The 25,493-nt window shown below is 45.4% G+C and overlaps 1 protein-coding gene across 1 annotated transcript in view; it reads right to left on the bottom strand.

Moving 5' to 3' along the window:
* Nucleotides 1–25,493, bottom strand: part of SIPA1L1 (signal induced proliferation associated 1 like 1) — a 340,556-nt gene that overhangs the window by 39,926 nt on the left and 275,137 nt on the right. The window contains exons 13-14 of the mRNA XM_081100632.1: nucleotides 20,306–20,575; nucleotides 2,995–3,144 (exon numbers count right to left, since the gene is read on the bottom strand). Of these exons, the coding sequence (XP_080956758.1) occupies nucleotides 2,995–3,144; nucleotides 20,306–20,575 (420 nt within the window). The remainder of the gene's footprint in view (nucleotides 1–2,994; nucleotides 3,145–20,305; nucleotides 20,576–25,493) is intronic.

Raw genomic sequence — 25,493 nt, forward strand, 5'->3', positions numbered from 1 at the left:
GAGCAGACCCCATGTCTCCTCCCGAGAGCTGCTTTATGACGACCTCTCATTCTCATCTTAAATGTGTGCAGGTGCCTTCTGTCCGCCCACTCGAATGGAGCAGGCAGGATTAACCAGCTTATTAAATTTCACCTCTCAGCGGATTTGGATGGTCTCAATATCCTCACCCAAGGGAGTGGGCAGACACATCACACACATGCAGACACCAGGTCCTGAACCCGGGACAGGAGAGGACAACAAAGGAGCAGGCTACATTTACGAGCAATGACTGCACACTGACCAACTATCGTGATCGTACGCTTTAGCTTTTAAAAGTTTATTATTAATGAGTTGGATCAGACTACATACACTCCTGTGATCCTTTTCCTCTCGGGACAGGCAACTTTTGGGATTATACATGTCAATTAGACAGGGAACCAATTGCTCTTGCATCACTGATACAGGCAAACGCTGCTTGGGATCCAGCAGAAACACTGAATCATAGGGGTTCAGACGGAGTAACCCCAAGAAGTAACTCTGTGGAATGCGGATTATTTTTGAGCTAAAGGCAACTGAGATCCTTTGGGCTCAAGAGAAACTTCAGCCCTCTCCTTAACTACCTAGAAGAACTTAAATTAGGGGCTTTGCCCACAGATTATCCCTGACAACTTTTTCTCACCTATCCTCAGGGCAGGGCAAACTAACTGAACATCTGCTCTTATTGTCTTGCGATGACCTTCCTCCTTCTGAAGCCCCAAGGTGCCTGACCTTAGTCTTAGCTCTGAAGGTCAGATATACCTCATTTTCTCTTTCTGTTTCGAACCTCGCATGTATGTGGGGTTCCCATATGCATGTATGTAATTGAATTTGGCTATTTCCTCATTTTGATCTGTCTCATGTAGATTTAATTTTTAAGCCAGTGAAGGAACCCTGAAGGGTAGAAGAAAGTTTCTTCTTCCCCCATAGTATCATCCTCATTTTGCAAAGTATCCACCTAAGAAAGGACATCAGCCCTAGCAGGTTTTGCTCAGTAGATAGAGCATCGGCCTGCGGACTGAAGGGTCCCAGGTTTGATTCCAGTCAAGGGCACATGCCCAGGTTGTCGGCTCGATCCCCAGTAGGGGGCATGCAGGAGGCAGCCAATCAATGATTCTCATCATTGATCTTTCTATCTCTCCCCCTCCTTTCCTCTCTGAAATAAAAACATAAAAAAAAAAAAAAGGACATCATACAGTACAGTAAACAGTCATGGGATAAGCTCACAAACAACGGGCAAAACCCTCAATACCACCGATGGCAGAGTTAGTATAAACATCAAGTTGCATAACTACTACCTCCTTAAAAAAAACTGTGCAGCCCGGGGCACTGAAATCATGGTTCTAACATAAAGATTCACCAAAACGTGAACGTTTCAGCTCACGTTTTTGGTTCATTAAAAGTGTATCATAGAATAATGCTTTTTTTGGTACTGTTGCTAGTTCATTTCTATTTTATTAGAGGCCTGGTGCACGAAATTTATGCAAGGGCAGGGTCCCTAGGCCTGGCCAGTGATCAGGGCCGACTGGGGCCTTCCGGCTGCCAGCCAGGGCCTTCCTTACCCGGCTGCCAGCTGCCGGCTGTTGGCCAGGGCCTTCCTTCGCTCTGCACCACCCTGTGGTGGTCAGTGCACATCACAGCGAGTGATCGAACTCCCAGTCTTTCGGCTGAACTCCAGAGGGGACACTTTGCATATTAGCCTTTATATATATAGATAGATTGTTGTACCAACACTGAGGTTGCAGTGAATTCTTATTTTTGAAGTCAAACAAGGCCATTTAAAATCTACTAATTAAAACAAGAAATAATTAGTTGGGCTTGTGGTTTGGCATAATAATACTTAATTCATAAAACCTTTTGCAGAAACTCATGAAAAAGCTAAAATTTTTTCTAGTTGTCACTGAAGTAATTAAAATAAGACATGCACATTTTAGAGATACTACCAAGGGAATCCTGGGGGAGACACTGGGGATGGGGGGGAGAGCATATTTTATAGTGGTTTTATCACCTAATTTCTGCTAACACAAACATTTTGCAACAACAAAGAAATCAAGCTTAATAGCTGTAAAAACCGACAAAGCACTATAGATAAAAATACCCACTATGAAGGTATTCTTAGTAATAAACATGATTATTGTGTAACATGGTAAAATCTCAAGAAAATAAACAAATCCTGTGTGCATTTGTTAAAATGGGGAAAACTCGGAACAGAAATATCAGTTTTTATCAACTCCTTATATTTGATCTTAAAATGGTCCCAGGTTCTTTGTCAGGTTCTCACGGGGAGGATACCTTGGCGGAAGCCGCTGCTGCTCCCTTACTGTTCCTCTGGGCAAAGCCTAAAGCTTCTGTGCACCATGTAATGCTTTGCTGCTAATTCTTCCAGGCTTCAGACATTCCCATTACTTTCTCCTTTTTAGTAGCCTCTGAAATCATGTACATTTAGCTTTTTACTTTGTAAGTCTTTTCAGAAGCAAATAGTTACTTTTGGGTGTTTAGTGTTCAAAACAAACAAACAAACAAACACCATGAAAAACATATACCAACCCACAGGCTGAAATCACAGAAGACTTTTAAAGTATGAAAAAAATAATTTTAAGCTTTGGATCTCATGATCATTTCTCCTACTGTAACAGCAAAACAAACTCCAACCAGTTCAAGCAGGAAACTGCTGAGTTCACTTTGGAGGACATATTAAGAAATGACAAAACTGTACTATGAAAATAGGCAACATATATCATGGAGAAGCTGGTGTAATCTGATTTCTCTGTCACTGAGTCCTTAGAGACCAGAGAATGATATACAGCCCAAGAAGTGGTTTGAACCAGCCATGAAAACATTTTTCCATCTGAAATTATTTAACCATATTTCCCCTTTTGATCTTTTGTAGTAAATTGAATGGAAATCATTTTACACCTCTGAATGACAGATGAAAGACAGCAATGTCAACTAGGACCGTGCACACTGGGGCACACCTACCCTTCAGGCATGGATTTCTGCCTGTACGTGCCCCCGCCAGAGCCAGTCTCGCTGGACGAGGACAGGTTGCTGGGGGAGTTACGGCACGGCTGGGATCTCGCTAAAGCCATGGACGAGACCGTCACGTAGATGTCCGAACCAGGAGACAGCCTGCACGTACAAACCAAAAATATGAAGTCAACAATTCAAAGGAAGAGTCCCAAGGCAGGCATGATGGATAATATCATATAAATGCGACAGAGGCAGAGGCTTCATGGAGATGGTGAAAACGAAGCCAGCTGGAAGCCTACGCAAGAACCGTCCCCATGCAACTACTCCCTCAGGGAACCACTGGAAAACTGCCTTGAAGGGGGCGAGAAAAAAATAACAGGGAAAAACACGTATGTTTCCAAAAGCTGCCAGAATTCAATAGGCTGAGTTGCGCAGGCGGTTTCCTAGTATGGCAGCATAGAGCATAACTGAACCCCAGTGACATTAACACAGCAATTAATTCCACTTTCACACTGGTTCTCCCAGAGTACATGGCCAGGGGGAGACTGGTACATTCTTTGTATGCTCATTTGTTTTCTAATTTTATTACTCAGAGTCTGAAATGAATATTCAGGTTCTGCTATTTAGTATTTATGAATTTGGTTGATAGTAGCATCACCATATAAAAACCTCCATGACAAAAAGTGCCTAAAACTGCAGTTGTTGAAATTTAACTAAATTTAATTAATGAATCTCGCCTAATACATCTATTTCCAAAGCTATGGGGCCTTTGCCCTGCTGCTGGCTCAAGGGACAGAAACTGGAGCTTTGTAGTCAGGACAGATGCTCTACTCCAGCAGCTCTAGTAGGAACGTGGTAAGCACCGGAATATCAACGTGACGCTGACAATGTGCCCAGGTGAGAACTAAACCTTAATCACACGGAAGCTGGCACACACCATTCGACTCCTGTCGCAGGTCACTTCCAGTTTATCACTGAGGAAGTGGAATCGAAGCCGTTCATTCAATAAGCCCGGCCTCTTGATTCTAAGTTGGCCACACTCTGTGCTAAGCTACTGCTACCCTCCAGGAAGGCTGGGCGTTCTTTCCCTAATCGGACAGTTGGCCACGGGTCTGCACGCTCAGATGACTTTGCATCAAAGTGCAGAGGCCCTGGGGCAGAACCCGGTTCACTGAGGTACGGCAGGTTCCTATGGTGAACCCCTAAACTTTCCACAGCAGGGCAGACTGGGGTTTCAGGTACAGGAAGCTGACAGGAGGGATAACAGAATCACAATGAGAAGCCTTTCTAATGGAAAAAGAATAAGGATAGATACCAAAATGCATGACTCCCCAATCCATCTAGGCCAGGCGTGGGCAAACTACGGCCCGCGGGCCGGATCCGGCCCGTTTGAAATGAATAAAACTAAAAAAAAAAAAAAAGACCGTACCCTTTTATGTAATGATGTTTACTTTGAATTTATATTAGTTCACACAAACACTCCATCCATGCTTTTGTTCTGGCCCTCTGGTCCAGTTTAAGAACCCATTGTGGCCCTCGAGTCAAAAAGTTTGCCCAGCCCTGATCTAGGCCCTAAGGACAGAGCTGACGTGAGAGCTAGATCTCTCAGTGACAAGCCCGTTATCTCCAGCTGTCTCCTAGATATCCTTAAGGGGCACCCTCACCAGCAATTCCAATCAAACCCCCTAAAAACTAACCGATTTTTCCCATTCCCACCCCTTGCACCCCAAACCTGCCCCTCCTCTATCTGTTATTCCAAGCTAAATGTTTTTTCATCCCTTCCCCACTTTTCTCATCTTCCACAGTCAACTGGTCTAATTAAGTTCAATTGTTACAGAGCACAAACCTTGTGGTCAGGCACCCTGGGTGCTAGTCTGGAAAACACAAAGACAAGGGAGAGAACTAGTCTCCAACTGGCTGACTGCCCTCTAAGGGCCCCCATCTCTGCCTGGATCAGTATAACAGTGCTTTATCTGGTCTTCTGATGTCCACACTCTGTCCAGCCCAGGCCTCCAGTGCCCCCACCATCTGAGTCCTCTGACTGCCAACACCTCTCCACAGCTTCCCTTTGCTTACAGGACAGAAGACCAAATCCCTGGCACCCTCTGCCAGGCCCTGGACCGTCTCGCCCAAGTGCATCCTCATGTCCATCCTAATCTCCCTGCTCTTCACCTGCCTCCATGCATCCTCCATCCTGGTCACATGCAGCGCGCCCCAGTCCTCAGACTCACCCACCAAATTCATATCTTTACTTAGCTTGTCCTCTCTGCTGGGAGCGTCCTCCCTTTTCTACTCACAGAGCATCCGTTCTACCCAAAGCCCAATTCCAAAATCATAGGCCTGAATTCATAGCTTAATTAGAACCTCAATCCCACAACAACCTGCTCTTTGCACCACTGTAGCACTCCCTATGGAATCATTACTTTTATGTGTGTCTATCTCCCCAACCAGATTCTGCTCTTATAGAGCAGGACTGAGCCTTATGTATCTTTATATCTCTGGTTGCTTAACACACATTTGAAGGAGAATTCCCATCCGCAGTGTAGGAAATGAAGCGGTGGTTCAGGATAAGGGCCCGCAGTTACATCAGGTGTCCCAAGTCAGGGGTACTCAACCATGGTGCCTTCACATCAGATGAAAAACAGCTGGTCTCTCATAATAAAGTGCCAAGATTTTGGGAATAATTTGCTAAGAACACTTATAACACATTCAAGGTGATAACACTCTTTCTTAAATGTGAGAAAAGGGGATGGCAGAATTATGGCCAGGAACCCCCGGACATGTATCATCGATCTGACATGCAATGGCAAGAGAACTTCCTGGCAATGCCTCCTCTACAGAGTGTGAAATGGGCAAGGAGAGACCTGGGATGCTGGGTCCTCGGGAAGTTCAATGAGAAGCTAGGAAAAGAGGCAGAGTTCCTAAGGTCCTTCTGTTAACATCACCAATCTGGTCCCTGCTACACAGATTTAGAGAAATACAGGTGAACCGCATGGCTGGCATCCTCACTAGGAGGCCAGGGTCCGAGAGAGGGCTATGTGTGGGCAGGGATGTGGGTCAGACCATTGGGTCTTGGAACACTAGCTCATCCCTCCTTTGGGTAACGTGTTTTGATAAAAGATCAATACATTTATGCGGGCATGGATGTCCCTTTAATCTTTTCCATTAAGACCTCTCCCAAAGATCTATTTATTCTGAATTGGAAGGGGACCAGAGTCGGGGAGGAATGGGAGGAATAGAGCACAAAGACGAAAACTAGGTAAGGATTAAGGAACGGCATAAACCCAAATGTAACAAGAGACCACACTGCTTTCTGCCCTAAGAGTCTGGCCTTTATATGCACCTCATATAGAGAAACTTCAAATACAGTTTCATTTTGTAGCTGCTTTGATTTTCTTGCTGCAAAGAGGAGGAGGTGTTACAGGAAGATGGCGAGGGCGGGGGGGAGGGCGGGGGAGAAGGCAGTAGAAATGTTAACATTTTTGGGGCCCATTGATTTAACTCTCTTCTGGGTTAAGTTATGCCAATGAATTATATTTATGATGAACATGAAAATGTTTATGCTTCTATGAGGAAGTGACAACATGATTCCACAGAGAAAGTCCAAAAGCAACTTTTATATCTGTATTTAGGGCTTGCTTTTCTTACCCGGCTCTCCAAAATGTACGTTAAGCCGAAATATCTAATGCTCCTTCTCAACCTCAGCCCTTTTATTTGGCAAGGGTATCAGAAAATTCTACTTGGTTACTGGAGTGATCCCAAAGTGAAAAAAATAGCATTTCCAGAAGGCCGGCACTCATTCCCATCCCTTTTCTGCATTTCTAGAACTCAATAGCGGCTTTGTTTCCTGCCTGCTCACACATACAGCAATGGATGGAATGGCACACCCAAAAGGTTTTAAGACTCTGGATGTATGTATGCTGGGGGGAAAAAATCAGAATTATCCTTTCTTCTGATGCCTTACAGTTATTTCCAAATACTCTGAATTTGATACCATCACAGAAATATTGTTTGAGAACAGACCTCGTTCGGGGAGTGTAAGGGCCGCCTGCCGGCACTAGCCGTCCACTGCCAAAGAGAGCCTGCAGCTACCACTCCTGGAAGTCGGGCTGGCTGCTGTCCTGCCACTTTGAAAACACAGCACCCAAACTGGCTCACATGGGAAGTGCATGCTGACCTCCTGCATCTCTGTCCTCCCATCCACTCTATTTTAAGGGTTGCTGAGCCCAGTGAGGAGCACAAGATCACAAATCTTTCCCTCCCTTTGAGATAAACCCAGACCGCTGTGCTTTCTCTTAGTCGTAATGAGCCTGGGGAATCCTAGATGTCTGTGCCCAAAGAGGTCAAGGGGACTAAGATGAACACATCTTTCAGTGGCTGTGAGATCGTTTATTTCTGTAGGATATAAGAAACAATCTTTTGCCGAAACCGGTTTGGCTCAGTGGATAGAGCGTCGGCCTGCGGACTGAAAGGTCCCAGGTTCGATTCCGGTCAAGGGCATGTACCTGGGTTGCGGGCACATCCCCAGGAGGAGATGTGCAGGAGGCAGCTGATCGATGTTCCTCTCTCATCGATGTTTCTAACTCTCTATCTCTCTCCCTTCCTCTCTGTAAAAAATCAATAAAATATATTTTTTTAAAAAAAGAAAAAAAAACAGTCTTTTGAAAGAAGGCTCTGGTCACTGTCAGAAAGGAAATTTCTAAACCTCTTAGCATTAATTTCAGTCATTTTCTTCCCTACATTTTCATAAATTTAGCCAAGAAATAACTAAATGTTTTTAAAGTAACTGATGTTAAATGTTCTCTTAAATGCTTTCTATTAATTTCCTCTGCAGAAATAAAATGCCAGGGTTTTGTGACTGTAGGAAGAACGCAATGATTGAAAGTCATGCTAATCAGCCCACAGACAACACGTCCATAGTCTGCAGGACACACACCAGCTTTCGTTTACAGGCAATGCATTTTGTTGCAGTGAAAGCAAAGAGCTGAAGGGATGGATATTTAAGAAGAGACAGTCCAAGATCAGTATCAGTTCCTTATTTTTACAGAAGTGTTCTCACACTAGGATAAAGGAGAAAAGAGAACTGCTAAAATCCAGATGTCTAATAAAACAACCCCTGCCCCCCACCACACCATTCCCCTGGAGGAATTCACAGGACTACATGCATGGTGTTAACATTTATAGACTCTTATGAAACGGACCTCCTCAGATTGTGACTGATTATCATTTACCAATTTATGGATAAGGAATTCTCAGTATCTGTGTAGTTGATGTTAACATTTTTTTCCGAGTCACAGACAGTACAAGTTTAATGATGCCTCTATTTCCCGCTCTTTACTCCAAAGTGACAGCACTGCGTCCAAGGAGGTAGACCCTCTGTAATTCAAGTGCAAACAGTGGATGGTGGTAAAAACAACCGAGAGGTTTCAAATGGCAGCAATGACTGACAGATTAGATGCTTGAGTCTATAATTAAGTACAGCACTTTACACAACTCAGCAATTAAAACACGACTCACCCAGGGAACAGTATCTGGGTGAGCAAGGAAAAGTCTGGACCAAGGAAAAGCCTGCCTTCAGCAATGTGTTTCAACCAGGGATACTTCCAGAATTTTGTAAAAAGATTTTCTGAAATGATTCAAGGTGCTATAATCAGAGGAGATTTAAAGAAGTTGTGTTCAAATTTGGACAAATCATCCCTGTCTTTTCCTTGTTTCCTACTGTGAGCACCGAGAAGCAGAGCTACCCCCGGCTCGCTGACCACATGATTCATATCGGTTCTTTAGACTAGACCATGGAAATCCTGTTCTGATGAGCCTCTGGTGCTAAGAGCAGTTGCAGCCAGGAATAACTCATGTACAGTTAGGAAAACTCGGCAATTCGCCACAGTGAGATAAATGGGTCGTCACTTCGAGCCTGGCACACACTATGGGTGCCTCTTGAGAACAATCAATTTGATAACTGAGGGCAGAGAATAAGAATGGACGGCAGGTAGGACCAGCTTCATGATTTGTGGGACTCAGCACAGAATGAAAATGTGGTCCCCCTGTTCAGATACTATTACAAATGTCATGGCAGTGACAGCAGAGCATTAAGCCCAGCATGGACCCTTCTGAGCATGGGGGCCTGTGCAACTGCTGGTGAACTACAGAGCAGTGGCTGGCCCCTCAGCACGCCAGCGCGCAGGCACCCATTCCGCAAACACTTCTACATGTGGTGGTAGATTTAATCCATACGGCATGGTGGCTAGGCTACAGGGCTCTTGGGTCCGATGGCCTTGATGCTAATCTCAGCTCCACCACTAACCAGCTATGACTTTGCACATATTATCTTATCTCTCACTCCCTGGGCTCCTTATCTGTAAAAGAGGTAAATAGCAGCCAACTTATTGGGCTGTTGGGTGGATTAACTGAGAAAACTTGCATGAAGAACTTTGAACAGTGCCGGGCCCAGAGCATGAGTCCAATAATAGCTACCTATAGTTTTTAAGGAAAACACAAGTAAAATGAAACTATCTTGAGGGCAGTAAATACAGAGTGTGGAGGCTCAGGCGGGTTAGAAGTCAAACCTTGTTGGGAAAACCAGGGGGAAAAGCCTGATGAAGAAATGCACCTGAGATGGGTCTTGTAGGAAACAGGATGTTCACCAGAGTCAGCAGCCAGGACGCAGAAATGTGAGGTCACCGCGATGGCATGTCAGGCCTGAGCACTAGACATGGGTGGGAGATTGGCGGGGGCCATGCCAGGAGGACAGCTGGGTTGTGCAGGGTGAACTCTCCTATGCTAAGCTGAGGAAGCAAAAACTTCATGCATGAGGCAGCAAGGGGAACCAAAGGTTCTGCAGCCAGGCAGTGGCAAGTTCTCTTTGGTTAGTCCCACCCTCCACCAATATTCACAAATATTTCATAAAAAGAAGTCAATAACCAAATCTTTGGTGAAAAGCTAAGTGGATTTATTTTATTTATTTATTTTTTTTGCATACTAGGATTTTAAAGACTGGAAAAAACTAAACAAAATAAATTCATCCCCTATCCCATCATACAAACAAAAACAAGGGAAGCAGAAGCTAACATACAGCACGCATGCTGGTCTCAGGTTGGAGTGGCTGCCCATGTGTGTCTGCCTCACATGGTCTCCACGCTCCACTCCTCCTATGACGGCCCTAAGCTAGGAGAAGAGAAAAGCATCACGCGTTCCTTCCAGTAGAATTCTACCAGTACTAATGCTCTTGGTTGTTCAGAAATTCTGAGTTCTACAATAAAGTCCCATTTGCAAACTAGCCCATCAATTACTTAATAGGCACACAGAGCTGACCAAGATTCAGGGCTGCACTATGCCTCATCATTTGTCATTTTAAAAAATATAATGGGAAACCAAAAGAGAAAAAAAAAGTGATAGATTGGGAGACTACAGACTATTTAATTTCGCTTGATTCTGGTTCTCTCTCGTGTGGAGACTGGTGGGAGGTAGTGAACTCCTGTATACATTGCAAGCAGGGCCACCGGCATATGAGCTGACCCCGTCTACCATCTCCCCTTGTTCGTTTGTGCCTGCAGTTCCTAAAGAAGGTGGTGCAGGGTGAGGGCCCAGGGCCATCTTTATGTGGCCTGGAGCAGTGTCTCTAGGTCTCTGTGGTGCAGCCACCAGTCTAGAGCCCCGAGGTCAATGTGGACACACCCCACCCACAGACACACACGCTTGGGTGAGATGCACTCAGCTCTGCTGAGCAGCCCTGGGACACTCCGCCCCTCTCATTCCTTCATAGCAGCTGCTCCTGCAGATAAAGAGGAAATTAAACGCACTTTCCTCCAAAAGCACTTGATGGACAGATGACAGGCAAATCCCAAACTGCCACACTGTCACACCTCGGGAGTCTCACGGGTAGAAGGAAGCAGGCATTTGTCAGACGGTTCAGTGTCGAGAACTCTGAACAAAAGGTTTATGGGAAAATTTCACACTGATGACTGTGGGGGTGGATTTAGGGAGCTAATTTGTCTTAATTACCACTAATTTCTACGCGTTTAAAAATGTGTTGTACAATCAACAAATCTTAAAGAATGTCAGTAGTTTCAAATTTCAAATGTAAAGCAGAATATAGTTTTTACCTCTAGAGAGTAATTTAAATTCACAACACTCTCACTCCCTCTTCCACCTGCAGGAGAGTTACCGCAGGGCAGGACCCGTTAGCTCTAGCTTCTGGGAAGGCCTTCCCTGGTGTGCGTGCGAGTGTGTGTTGGGGGAGGGAGGGGCTTGAGGAAGCCCTACGGCCATTGAGGGCCTCTGTAGACCCTCCTATAAGATGTGACTAGGCCAGGCCTCCCTGGGTGGGGCTGAGGCAGGGCACTTACTCCCTTGAGCTGGGCAGGAGGGCAGGACCCCACTGCTGGGCGCAGAGAAGTACAGTTTCTTGCTGACAGGCAGAGAAATATGACCACATGGCGCTTCACTGCTCTTCTCAGAATACATACAACGGTTTTTTACAAGATCATCTCTCAGGTCCAATCTAATTCGCCCTGATGGTTTCTGCAGTATTCCCTACCATCTCTGCATCTGCACCGTTCACCATGACTGTTTTCAGCGCGGCAGGCCTCCTGAATTCATCTTCTCTGTCACTGACGACAACACAACCTGCTTTGGGAACACTGACACCCCCTCCCCCCCTGCCCCCCGCCAGGCAGAGCCTAGATGAGGCTGCAGACGCATCATCAGCCCAGCTGCTGGCTCCAGGACTCAATGCGAACACACTCTTTGACTTCTGAGTAGCTGTGTTTGGAAAAGCATCTACAAAATGACAACAGTGACACACAGCATCTCCCCTTCTCAAAGCCTCTAGTGTCATTTCTGCGCAGAGAGCTGATTGCATACAGAGTGACTACATTACCTTAGTCTTCACAGGGACTCTGAGAGGCGGGGCTAGAGCCCCATCTGATTCTTAGGGACACTGAAGTGCAGAGGGGATAAGGGCCGTTCCCACTGTCACATCACTCCCAGGGGATGGGGCTGAAAAGCAGGGGATCGAGGCCTCTGGACTGCAGAGCTTCCTGGGGGGTCTCATGAAACATGGTGCTCTGCAGGGAGGAAGCCAGGTGGGAACATTCTCCCAGGCTGAGCGCGCACAGCAGCTACTTTGGAGGCCTGAAGAATGATAGGCAATTCAAGAGGCTTATGGGAAATTTCTGGTTATAAGGAGCCCAGGGCTGGTGGAATGGATAACGACTCCACACTGGTCCCTCTGGTCTCCTTCCCTGGGCCACTCTGGAGCTTGGCAAAGAAAGGGGACTGGCAGGCGTGCCAAGCTCATTGTGCCTGTTCCCTAAATCTTTTTTTCTTATTTTTAATATATATTTTTTATTGCTTTGAGAGAGAGAGAGAGAGAGAGAGAGAGAGAGAGAGAGAAACATCAATGATGATAGAGAATCATTGATTGGCTGCCTCCTGCATACTCCCTTCTGGGGATGAAGCCCACACAACCCAGGCATGTGCCCTTACTGGGAATCAAACTGTGACCTACGGGTTCATAGGTTGACATTCAACCACTGAGCCATGCCAGTCAGGCTGCCCTAAATCTTCAATAGGAAACATCTTTGTACCAGAATCTAAAGATGTGAACCTGCCAATCATCTGAACTCGAACTGCAATGTGGATGCTGGAGTAGCCAGCTCCTTTGAAGAGTTGGGGGAAACAGAGCCTTAAGAGCCCGGTGAGTTTAAGTCAAGCATGGCCCTCTGCTTCTCTGCTTAATCTTGGCAGACAAAAAACAACCCCCATCCCCTAATTCAATTGCAACCAAATTAAAACCTTTTACATAAAATTTAGTCAAGAACAACTCAAATTTCACCGAGTCAATTTCAGACAGCGTTACCCACAATATACTTTTAAAATAGAATTGTAAACTTAGCCAAAAAATTAAAGAATTCTACTTAAATGTAGCTTTAATTTTATAGCTTTATCCGACTACAGAGTGTTTCACTTTTACCTATCATTTAATTTTTATAATAAACTTGATCCACCCATGTGTCCATTGACAGATGAATGGATAACCAAAATGTGCTACATATACAGAATGGAATATTAAGAGTATTACTCAGCCTGACAAAGGGAAGGTTACGGTCTGAATGTAACCCCCACTTCCACACACCCCCAATCCAGATATGAAAGCCCAAACCCCATTAGGCATTAGGAGGAGGGGACCTTTGGGAGGTAATTAGATTTAATGAGGTCCTGAGGGTGGAATTTCCATGATGGGAACGGTCCCCTTGTGAGAAGAGGAAGACCAGAGTCTGCTCTCTGCCCAGTAAGAACACAGCGAGAGGGTGGCTGGCTGCCTGCAGTCCAGGAGGAGCGTCTGCATCAAGAACCACATCTGCCAGCACCTAGATCTTGGACTTCTTGCCTTGGAACTGGAACAGTGAGAAATAAACCTGTTGTTTAAGTCCCTCCCCGAGCCTGGCTATGGTGTTTATTATTTTTTTTATTATTATTATTATTTTTTATTTTTTATATATTTTATTGATTTTCTACAGAGAGGAAGGGAGAGAGATAGAGAGTTAGAAACATCGATCAGCTGCCTCCTGCACATCTCCTACTGGGGATGTGCCCGCAACCCAGGTACATGCCCTTGACCGGAATTGAACCTGGGACCCTTCAGTCCGCAGGCCGACGCTCTATCCACTGGGCCAAACCGGTTTCGGCAGGTGTTTAGTTACAGTAGCCCCAGCGAACACAGGAAGGAAATTCTGACACATGCTACAACATGAATGAACCTTGAAAGATGTGATGCTAAAGTGAAATAAATCAGGCACAAAAGGACAACTGTTATATGAAGCTACTTATGCAAGGTGCCTAGAGTAGTCAAACTCATAGACAGAAAATAGAATGGTGGTTGTTAGGGGCTAATGGATAAAGAGTTTCAGTCTGGGAAGATGAAACAGTTCTGGAGATGGATGATGGTAATGGATGTACAACAATGTGAATGTACATACACCACACAACTGTACACTTAAAAATAGTCAAAATGGTAAAATTCATGTTACGCATATTTTACCACAATAGAAAAAAAAAAGTGATTTATTGTCTCCTGAATTGATTTACTTCTGTACCCACTTCTTTAAGTAAGTTCTTTTGCATACTGGTTTAATTACTACATAAAGTCATTAATGAATTCATTGAGAGCCTGTTAAAATGCCTGAATCGGAGGCTGGCTCTTGGGATATGACCATGAGTAAGACAGACTGCCTGAAGGTGGAACATGGACAGAGAAGATTATTGTGAAGAACACATTTTTCAAAGAAAGGCGACTTTCAGTGATACAAACAATCCCAAAAGGGGAAATTAAGCGGAGGTGGGAGGAGTGTTTTGGAGAAATTAAAGGAGCCTCCTCAGAGTGAGGCGCTGCCAAGAGAGGGCATGGAGCAGAGAGCAGATGTAAGGGCGTGAAGGAGAGAGAAAACATGGCAACGGAGTCATGGACATGCCTGGGGCCAGACAGGAAACTCACAGGGGGAGATGGCCATGAAAAGGCATGGCCCGAGGAGTACTTCCATTTCTATTAGACCGTTCCACACACGCGCAGCATGGAGGGATGGAGAGATGTTCTTGCCAGAAGAATCTCCCAGTGAAATGAGAGTCTCCAAAGCAATGACAAGGAGGAGGCTTAAAAACGAGGAACTCAACAGATGCTAAGGACTTGCTAACGAAGTGGTGTAGAGATGGGGAGGAGGGGGCGAAGAGCAGAAAGGCAATTATGAATCCTAGTCCTGCTCTGGATACTCAGGTAGAAGGCAAAGGCCTTCAGCAAGGTGGGTGCCACGAGAGAAGTAGGGGTGATGGAGGGTCAGGAGAGAAACTGAAGGCAGTTTGGACTTGGTCTTGTAGGAGACACAGTGACATTCAAGCGCAGGTGGTTCAACAGGTAGTCAGGCATCTATAATAATAAAAGTGTAATATGCTAATTAGACTGGACAACATTCCGGACGAAGCTGGGGCTGCAAGGGCTGGCTGGCCTGGCTGAGGCAGGCGGGGCTGCGAGGGCTGAGCCCCCAGCACAAATTTTGTGCATCGGGCCTCTAGTATGAATATAAAAAGTAAAGCAATCAAGGCAAAACATATACTAAGGAACTGCCCACATACAGATGATGGCTGAGGTTACTGAAATAAACTATTCCAAGATATTGCACAGCATGGGATTTTAAAAAAATGAGAGAAAAATTATAGGGCACACAAAATTTTGGGGGTGATAAGATAGGTTTAAAGAAATGACACACACACACAAAGTGAAGTCTGGAAAACAAGCAAAAGCAGTTGGTGGGAGGGTCCCCCAGCTTTACAAACATGGGCGTCAGAGGGCTGCGGCCTGAGCAATGCCAGGGAAGCCAAGTTCCATGGTTTAAGGATCCTTTAGTCAAGTCAAACTAAGATCCAGGGGGATGGCATTTGGAAAGTATAAGTCCTGAAATTTCTAACCTCAGCTAATCCTATATAATAAAAGCCTACTATGCAAATTGTCCCCTCAGGTGGTCGTTTGACCTGGAGTTCAACCACTCCTAGGAAGTGCGCTGACCACCAGGAGGCGACTACCTGGGGGAGGGGGTGATGGGGACGAAGGTGCAGTGAGAATGTGGGGTATCCACTAAGCTCGCTCTCACTCCCCCTATTACCCTCCCCCACGTGGCCACTTTCTGGAGAGCTGGGCCACAGCTGCTGGGACCATAGGGGCTGGTCGGGCTCCCTGTGGATTCGGTCTGCGAGGCCGGCCGGGAGAGAGCATGCTGCCTGCCCGCTTCCGTGTGGTGCCCCTAGGCAGCCTGGAGGCCCACGCTGCGTCCCGCTCATCTCCATGTGGGGACTCAGGCGCTGTGACTCAGGCACAGGGGCCCAGGGGCCCAGAGGTCAGCTGGGACCTGCCTTTCCACACCAGATACTCGCGTTGTGGTCGCCGGCCAGGCCTAGGGACCACACCCGTGCGCGAATTTCCTGCACTGGCCTCTAGTAGTCTAAATAAAGGAAGAGGAAGAATTTCACAGGTGCTTGCTTTGTCTCAAAGTAGAAAATGACAGTGAAAATTAGCACAGAACATGTATGAAATAAATTTAGAAAGCATTTTCTTAAAAATACAGATTGGATGAGCACATGACTAATCAGCTCTCTGAGAGGAGAACTCTAAGTCTGTTTCAACAATATTCACAGGCATACCCTTCTAGCCCTGCCTGCTGCTAGTGTCTGCTGAGGAGGGCGGGCTGGGCTGCCAGTGCAGCCTTCTGTAACTCTGTGTACATGAAGAAGCACTCCCCACCCCCACACTTAGAGCTAAATGAAGTGGGGAAAGGGGACAGTAAGGCATGCTGGGAAAACTCAAAAGTGCCACTAGTTCAGTAAGATCCAACACCAAGTATTTATATAAATGCTGGTAATACTTCATCTAAAAACAGAGAAAGAAACATTTTTATATGCTAAAATGCCTGTTGTCTATACAAAACCCCTGAAACAGCTGAACTTTTCTCTCTGCCTCCTGCACCCCCCTCACTGGGGATCGAGCCTGAAACCCAGGCATGTGCCCTGACTGGGAATCAAACTGTGACTTCTGGTTCATAGGTCGATGTTCAACCACTGAACCACACGAGCCGGGCAGAACTTTTCAGAGCACATTAACACAGATCAGGGTTTTATCCTGCATATTATGTATAAACAGCACAGTTGGATGTGCTTCAGCCAGCTATTTTTATTTCAGTCCTACCTTTACGCTCTAGATAAATTTCAGACCAAAAGAATGATTGCACTGTAGTGACTATTTTTGTTGAACAAAAATTAATTCTGTTGATAAATACTATCCCCACAAATACTAGAAAATTCCATACTCAAAAGACCACCTGCAGAGCATAAAGCTCATATATTTAAGCCAGATAGAATTAGACTTTATTCTATTTATATGGCAAATGAGTACTCTGCTCCTATTGCATCAGTTTATCTTAATGTACAGAGAGCACACAATTCAGTGAAACAATTGTTAGAAACTCCAAACACCAACACGTTTTGCAATGTCATACAAATTCTGACCTTGGTATTTACTTTTTGTTGTTGCTGTTAATCCTCATCTGAGGATATTTTTCCATTGATTTGTAGGGAAGGAGAAAGTGAGAGGAAAGACAGAGAGAAACATCGATGTGAGAGAAACACATCAACTGGCTGCCTCCTGCACGAGCCCTGACCAGGGCCCAATCCGGGGAGGAGTCTGCAACCAAGGTACATGCCCCTGACCGGAATGCAACCCGGGACCCTTTGGTCTGCAGGCTGACACTGTATCCATGAATCAAACCGGCTAAGGCTGACCTTCGTATTAAAGGAAAATGATAACTTGTTCCACAAATATTGTTTTAAAAAAATTGTCCCTAATGACCTTAAGTCTAGAATATTGCATCCAATTCTACAGGCAGTAAATGAAGGTTTTCATGTAAAAGGAACCATGCTGAACCCAGTCATGGTGAATGAAGTAGGTTTGTCTGGAGATGGCTGCTAACTTAAGCTCACATAGCTGGTTTTTCTACAGTCAGACACAACGTGCCTAACTTGGGAGAGAATCAGGGCACTGAAACTGCAAAGGCAACACTTTGGTCCTGACACTAGGCTCACTGTTATCGTAAGGCAAGATCCAGTTTATGGCAGACCTTGTCATTCGTTCTAGCTGTGATTCGCCTGAATGGTCCACACTTTAGAGATTCCCAGGTACAAATGGAAACAGCGCCCAGGGCAGGGCTGGGAGGAAGGGCAGAGTCAAGTGGATGAGCGCCCAACCAGCCCCTTCCATCTCTCAGCAAGGTGTTCTGTTCTCAGGAAGCCTACATAAGAAATGCGTAAAAATTTCAGCGATATTGTAGTATATTGTATGGAAGAAATTATAGTCCCAGATAGACTTTATGAATCTGTTGATTCACGAAGGACTCAGGAAGTATTCCTGATGAATGTCCCAAGTCTATTCTATGCTGGGGATATTCCTGAAATAGCAGCAAAAGAGTTCCTCAACTATTACCTTCTATTTATGACTTGAAGTTAAAACTTAAAAAAAAAAAAGTATTGTATTAATAAAAATTAGGAATGATGGGATAGGAAATCGAACTCTTTAATTTTTACAAAAGGATATCCATCTGAATTGTCACATACTTCACAATAAAGAAGAGCCAAATAACCTGGATATCCTGGAAATGTAGGGCTGGAATTTTCCAAGTCACCCAATCCTCCATCATAAGACCTTTAATCTGAGTCAAGTCTAAAAACTACCTGAAACTAAGAAGCCTGAGAGGGATGAAGTGGAGGTTAAATTCCACCCCCCCCCCCAAAACCACTGGCAGCCTCACTTCTGCCACGTCATCCATACATCAGAGTCACAGCCTTTCATGGTGAGCACCCCGAGACTGCTTTCCTCTGGGTGGAGTGAAGGTGAAAGGCAGACACAAGTGCACGAAGACATAACCTCCAGAACTCAAAGGGCTCCCTCTGGAAAATAATGGAAGTGAGGCATCGTCCAGCACTATAAGCTGCTCTATCACAGGACGATCAGTAGCTACAAAAAATATTTCCACTTTTGGAAGTCAGTATGTTCAGCAACAATCTTTAGTGTCTGTGGCAGAAATTAAACTCAACGTGGAATTGAAATATGTTCTGCTATTGTATTACATGGAATCTTGTGTAAAGAAAATAATACACACAAAAAAAACCAATTTCACGTGTAAAAGTCCGATGATTGTTCTGGAGAGAAAGAAAATAGCATCCTTCTCTAAACAATGGTTTCCTAGGTTCATCTTTCAAAATTCGGGCCAAATCATGGATTCCAGTGCACACACACCTCCTAGAGAGCCAACTGCGGAATGTGCAGAACAAAGAATTTATTCAGAGGTCTCCTGGATGTTTTTCCTCCTCAAAAATAATGAAAAGTGAGGAGTCCAGATGGGAATGCAGCCACTCTGGGAGAGGACTCTTTTGAGATAAATAACAAGGCTCTGTAAATAAATCTCCAGGATTAAATGAGGAATTCTGAAAAGACAACTAATTTTAGTTTGTCTGATTTTTACTAAATTATTTATACATAGTGTTCTAGTATTTCTGAAGTAGCGAAGGGACAATGTTTTATGCTAAAGCTCAAAAGACAGACTAAGTTAAAAGACATCATAGTGTGATTTTTGAAACTTTCAGCTTTCTGTTCTGAATTTGAAGCAATGACGGCTCAGCATCACTCGGACCCCTTTCCTGGCCACCCTGTTCTTGTGGAACCTGGTTCCTGCTGCTCAGATGAGCCAGGGACCGTGTTGGCTCCCACAGGGCCCTTCCTTCTGCCCGGCGCAGCGCCAGGAGCACAGCCTTCTCCCACTGAGGGTTTCTGATCCCTCCTTAGCTGATCTCTGAGATGAGCTCAAGACAAGCAGAAGTGATGGGGAAAGGGCAGTGGGCGGACAGAAAGAAGTTGGCTGCTTCTAGCAGATGACGAGCAGGTAACTGAATGAAACTGCCCTTTTCAGGAGCTCAGATAAGTAGGACTAACACATTTTATAGTGCAATTTACAACTTTATAGCCAATTTTTATTTACATTTTAAAAGTACTTAATCTGGTTTAATTTTTGGCCTAGATTCTATTTCAAAGCACTGCATTTTACAATGAATTCCAGACAAAAGTGCTGGGGCCTTGTTAAGAGCCAACTGGTTATGATTTGTGAGGGAATCTACAGTGAGTTGTTTAACAACAAACCTTGGATTCTCACTTTCTGGGATCCCTCGATCCCTCTTCTTTTTGCTTATTTTACTCAGGACTGAGTTTTAACACATCCACTGTTCTCCCCCCCCCACCCCCCTACCCCCCCAACTTACAGAGCAGTGGGAAATATGTTTGTGCTGTACTGGCTGTTTTTGTTTCTCACAATTATTAGCACAGTGACAGATACTCAACCAAAAACCTTCATTCTGTTGCTACTGAATCACTTATCCCCAAAGACTGTCCGAAATGATGTCAGAGTCAACGTCATCTCAAAGCGTCTGCCGAGTTCCAAGCCACATGGCTACTAGGTGTACAGGAATGATTTCTGTTGGCCCCACAGGGAAATGAAAGAGCAGAGAGCAAACACATTACACGGAGCCGAGTGCAATGCGGGGAATAGATCCTCGTTTCCCCACGGCTTTGGAATGCTACCACCACGCTTTGAAAGCTGCTGGTGCGTGCATCTCAGTTTTGATTCTTGATTTCTAGTAAAATATGGGAAGACCTAAAAGCTAGTGCTTATGGGTCTGGTGCTATTTCAATCGGGGGCAGAGATCGGGAGCCAGCCTTCGAAGGCACACTCACCGCCGCTCCAGGGGGCGCCCGTCACTGGAGATGCTGCGTGGAATGTTGGCGGCTCTCTCGGGAGGAGGCATCTTCCCGTCTCCTTTCCCTGCATTCAGCCTCGAGGTCATGGGGCTCTGCACCTGGGCTGGGACTTGAGGACCGTGAGGCCCCTTGCTGGCGTTCCTCTGCCACTTGTTGTTGTTTCGGAAGGGAAACTTGAACTCGTATGAAACCCCCTCGTTCATTTTGTACTCCATCACTGGCATGCGGTAGGTTTCTGAGCAACTCCTACAGCAGGGAGGGCACAGAGAGAAGAAAAACTAATATTATTTTTCCTCGTTGGTGCAACCACACTGATTCTCATTAACAGCTAAAATGGATCAAACACTTCATTAATCACTGGGCCCTATAATTAGTTTCCTTCCGAAAACCAGAACCGCAGAAGTCTTACACTTCTCCTTTGCCCAACCCCCACTCTTGAGTCTGAGGTGTGGAGTCCTGGAAAATCAGAGCACCAAGGTCACCTCGTGGGGGTGGGGAGCAGGGTCTGTACTGAGACCTGGGGAGGGAAGGCAGTGTGACCGGCAGCGTGACTGGCAGGGGGACAAGCCCTAAGATGGGGGAAGCAAGCAGTCAGCTTCACACACTCCTCACGGCACTTTACATCAGGTTTCTACTGGGATGTAGTTTTGAATGTTAGGATCCTGACAGTAAAAAAATTAAGTGGGGAGAAATCTTGAAATCCAAACTGAGAGCCGAATTTAGCTCAGAAAAAGAAAGAAAAAGGCAATTATAGAAATTCTGCAATTATCAGATTACCAGGGAACGAAGCATAATTTCAAATCAGGCTTTCTTTTTTCCCCAAAAGTCAGAAATTTCCTATAGCAGGGCTGTCCCCCAGTAGGGAAATTAATGGCAGGCACAAATGTCGTCTGTTGCTTTAGCCCAGTGGTCGGCAAACTGCGGCTCGCGATCCACATGCGGCTGTTTGGCCCCCTGAGTGTGGCTCTTCCACAAAATACCGACTTCTGTGCATGGGCCACGAAGTTTCACACTGTACGTGCGTGCCTGCACATGGCATTTTGTGGAAGAGCCACACTCAAGGGGCCAACCACGGCTTTAGCCCATTTTTGTGCCACCATCCCAACTCCCACATCTTAGAAAATGTGGAACCCACTTTCCATTCCCTTTACTCCAAACCAGGAAGAATCAAACATTAACTGAAAAAAGCCTATTCCTACCAAAGCACTAACTCAAACTGTGCATCTGAATTTCATCATTAAGTGAAAAAATTTACTTTCTTTCTTACAGGAATGTCAAACAGGTGGGTGGATCTAGAGAGGGGGTTAGGGTGATCATGAGAGGCACTTCAGAGGTAACCTATGGAGAGTCCAAGCCAATGCTGTCCCAGAGAAATAAAATGCGAGCCACAAGTACAAGCCACTTACGTAATTTAAAAATGTTTAGTACATTAAAAAAAGGAAATAAGTAAAATTAATTTAACCCATATGTCCAAAATGCTACAATTTCAACATATAATCAATAAACCCATATTAAAAACTATTAATGAGGCTTTTACATTCTTCTGAATTTGGTGTCTTTTACATTCACAGCACATCTCACTTGGGACTAACCACGTTCCAAGGGCTCTGTGGCGGGTGATTCGTGGCTCCTGTGTAGGATAGGGCAGGTCCGAAGGGCACCCAGCTGAAGGCCTGGCCTTGATTTGGGGAAGGGCTCATGTTGGTGTAAGAATAAGCACAATGGAAGGTGACTTCCTTTCACGATCTTGTCCATGTATCTCACACATGCTCCCAAGTGTACCCCCACCCCCCGTTTGCCCCCCGCCACCATCTCCGTGATAGCCCTGGCTCCTGAAAGTGCTGCTTTCAGAGCATGTGTGTTTGCTGGGTTCTTGCCCTCCCCAGTCTTAGCCCAAGCCTCCAATGGGCACCTTTCCTTGGAGCTTCCTTACCACTCCCCCTGACTCCCCGGAGCCTAGGTCAACCGTCTGCCTAAGGCTTCACAGTAGCCCTTTTATGCCTTCATGACAATGGCTTTCAAATTTTTGGACCACAATCCCAGTAAGAAATACCTTTTACACTGTGATACAGCATATACACCAATACACACTCACACACACTCTTTCTCCGACAGCCTCCATCGGCTCCACTCTGTGTTATTCCATTTCATTAAAAAAATACATCAGGTGTGACCTCTTAAATCGATTCACGATCTACTTGAGAGTTATGATCTGCAGTTTGTAAAACATTGCTTTAGAGAACATCTGACATTACCTTTAGCAGTTAATAACTTATGCAATAAACCCTTTTCTCTGATGAGGAAATATCACCTTAGGCTTTGATATAAACTCCAGCTTTAAGGCTGAGATTTCTGACATAAATATTCCATTGTAACTTTTTTTTTTTTGGCTGTTCATAGAAGCATCTATGCTAAATATGGCATCTGATGTAGTATCTAGTGCTCTGGGTCTGCAAATATAATGCAATAATGTAGCTTATCAAAAGAATATTAATAACATTTATGGTAACCCATGGAAAATGTCTTTCCATTTCCCCATCAGAACCAGCTTAGCTTCTCCTCAGCAGTGGTCCATTTTAACATGCAAACTCCGTGGATCTATCACCTCTGCCCTTTCTGTTGGCTGCTAGGAACCGCCACATGTACAGAACTCTCGTATCATGTATTGCGGACACTAATTTTTCAAAAATTTCCTCCTAGGCCACACTTTTCCTTTATTCCTCCCCGCCCCCCCACCCCCCGTGCCCTCCATGCACACAGAGATGCCCTCACTGAGTTTTAACTTTGTGATACTCTATATTCTACATGTACCTTCATTAGCTGCTTCAAGTCCGCCCTGCATCAAGTAGAGATTAATAAATAATGACACAGAAACAGCAATAAAAACAGACAAGTTGCTTTCATTTTGGGGGCCTTAGTTTCTTTGTAAAATGAAGTTTTGAAATTGACAGTCCCTAAACTTTCTTCTAGCTCAAACACTCTTTGAAACAGTCTTTGAAGCTGCATAACATTTAATACTAAATCTGGTTAAAAGAACCCATTAGCCAAAGATTTTCTCTTCTCTATCGTCTTCATTTCCATCACTCTTAACAGACAGCTAGAAACCTGCATACCCTACAATTACGGGATGTGGTCTGACAAGGCCTAAGCAGGGAGTAGGGATTCACTCATAGAGAATGGAAGACAAAGCTTCCAGGAGCTATACCCAGCCATTCTGCCATTTCTACTGCCTCCCAAGGCAACTACCCACTCGCTTCCCATCACTCATTGCCCTCTGTAAAATACCAGAACGATACAGAGGTGAATCCAGAGGTGAGCAGTACACTGAAGAACAAAGGTGACAGCTGGCTTCTAACGACACGCATGAACGTTCTAAAAGGACTTGCAATTATATCATCCCAAGTGAAATCTGGTGATGAACAACTCTACCACTCGGAGCTCACAACAGACGGCACTCACAAGCCCCACAACTCTCCGCAGTGCGTACATCATTACCCAGTCATCAGATGAGAGAGCGAAGGCCTGGGGAGGCTAATTCGCCCACGACCACAAAGCCAGAGCTGGCAGAACCAGGACTGGAACTCATAGAATTAATCTACTTTTGGGTAGTCTTAGGTTAGTCACTAACGAAAGGACACCTCTACTCCAAATCCCCAAATTTCTTCACCTTACAGTGTCCATCGCATCTCACTCAGGGCAGAGCCGATGACAAAATGGAAAACTGGGCACGTTTTAAAGACCTGTGGTCAACAGAAATTACAAATTCAGTGCTAAACGTGACGCACAGTGACGTGCTGAAACCCTAGGTCAACTGAAACACCACTCTATCTCCTTACTTGCTTTTCCAGTTTGTTTCCTTTCACTTCTTGTTACCCATTATTCTCTCCTTTTTCTGTAGGACACTAAGAATGCAGATAGAAACACAGTTGAGCAGAATATTGAACAAATCGTCGTAAGACTGGACTCCTGAGTCAGGAAAGTTAGGTGTCTGAGGGCAGCGAGGTCCCTGAGTGTGCGACTTTGGCTTAGGAAAAACACTTAACCTCATCTGAAAACAGAGATGTGAACCAGAGCATCTCTAACAGCTGCCCTTCTAGCTTCTGCACTTTTAAAAACTGTGACCCATTTGTATTTCTAAGGTAATTTGGTCCCTTTATGTAACTTGTTGGTTTTTCTCTCTTTCTCTTAATTGCTTTCTTTAAAAACTGCAGGTGACTGGCTCCCCACCGCATAAGAGCTCCCCACTCCCAGGCATCACCACCAGAACATCAGTTTAATCTGCTCTCTGGGCATTTTCCATCTTGCCAAGAGAAGGCTGTTGAAGATTCAGAGGTGACAGATTTGGAGGTGAAGACAGATCAACCCTGGTCCCGAGCTGGTGGACGGGTGAGGGCCCTCCTGCAGTGCAGCTTGCTCAGGGCGCTGCCTTCCAGGGAAGCCCACAGGGAAGCACCAAACCCGCTCCGGCATCAGCCGGTGGGCCGGCTCCTGGGCAGGCTCGGAACCTTTCCAAACCTTGTTCTCCTCGTTGTTTTAATGGAGGTAGGGTTGGTGGGAAGATTCTTGAAAAAGCCCGGTACACAGGAGGGGCTCAGACAGTTTGCTTTACTTTCCCTACCTCTTCTTTTCCTTAATAAATGACTCTCCCATGTGAACATACATGGGTGTTTGTAATTATGTACAATCACCCCGCCACCCAGTGACCCTGAGAAGGGGGTGGAGTGGGGGCAGCGTGCCTGGAGGGGAGGCCTGTTCTGCCTCTTGCTGGAGCTGCAGTAACAACTGACAGAGAAGAAGAGAGTGACTAGTCAAAGAAGAGTCATTAGTCGCTGGGAAAACAGCAGTGGGAGTGTGAAGTGCGGAGGAGAAGGAGAAAAATGACAGAAGAGAATTATCTTATTTTGCTAAAAATCATAGCAAGGTGTTACTGCTTCAACTGCTCCTTTGAAGTTGGCCTAAGGGAGGGTGGGGCGAGCAGGGCTTGCAGTCCTGCAAAGACATCGACGGCACCACGTCTCACCTGCTCGGAAGGCCTGACCGGGGCATTTTGGGTGGAAACTATAGTGAAAGGAGCAGAGTAAGTCTGGGGCCCGTGGGCTGTGCAGTACGTGCACCCTCCACCCAGCCTCCCTCCCACCCCACACCCTGATGCCCTCGGTCATGT

This window comes from Myotis nattereri, assembly GCF_964212035.1.
Source record: "Myotis nattereri genome assembly, chromosome: 1".
Classification (NCBI taxonomy): Eukaryota; Metazoa; Chordata; class Mammalia; order Chiroptera; family Vespertilionidae; genus Myotis; species Myotis nattereri.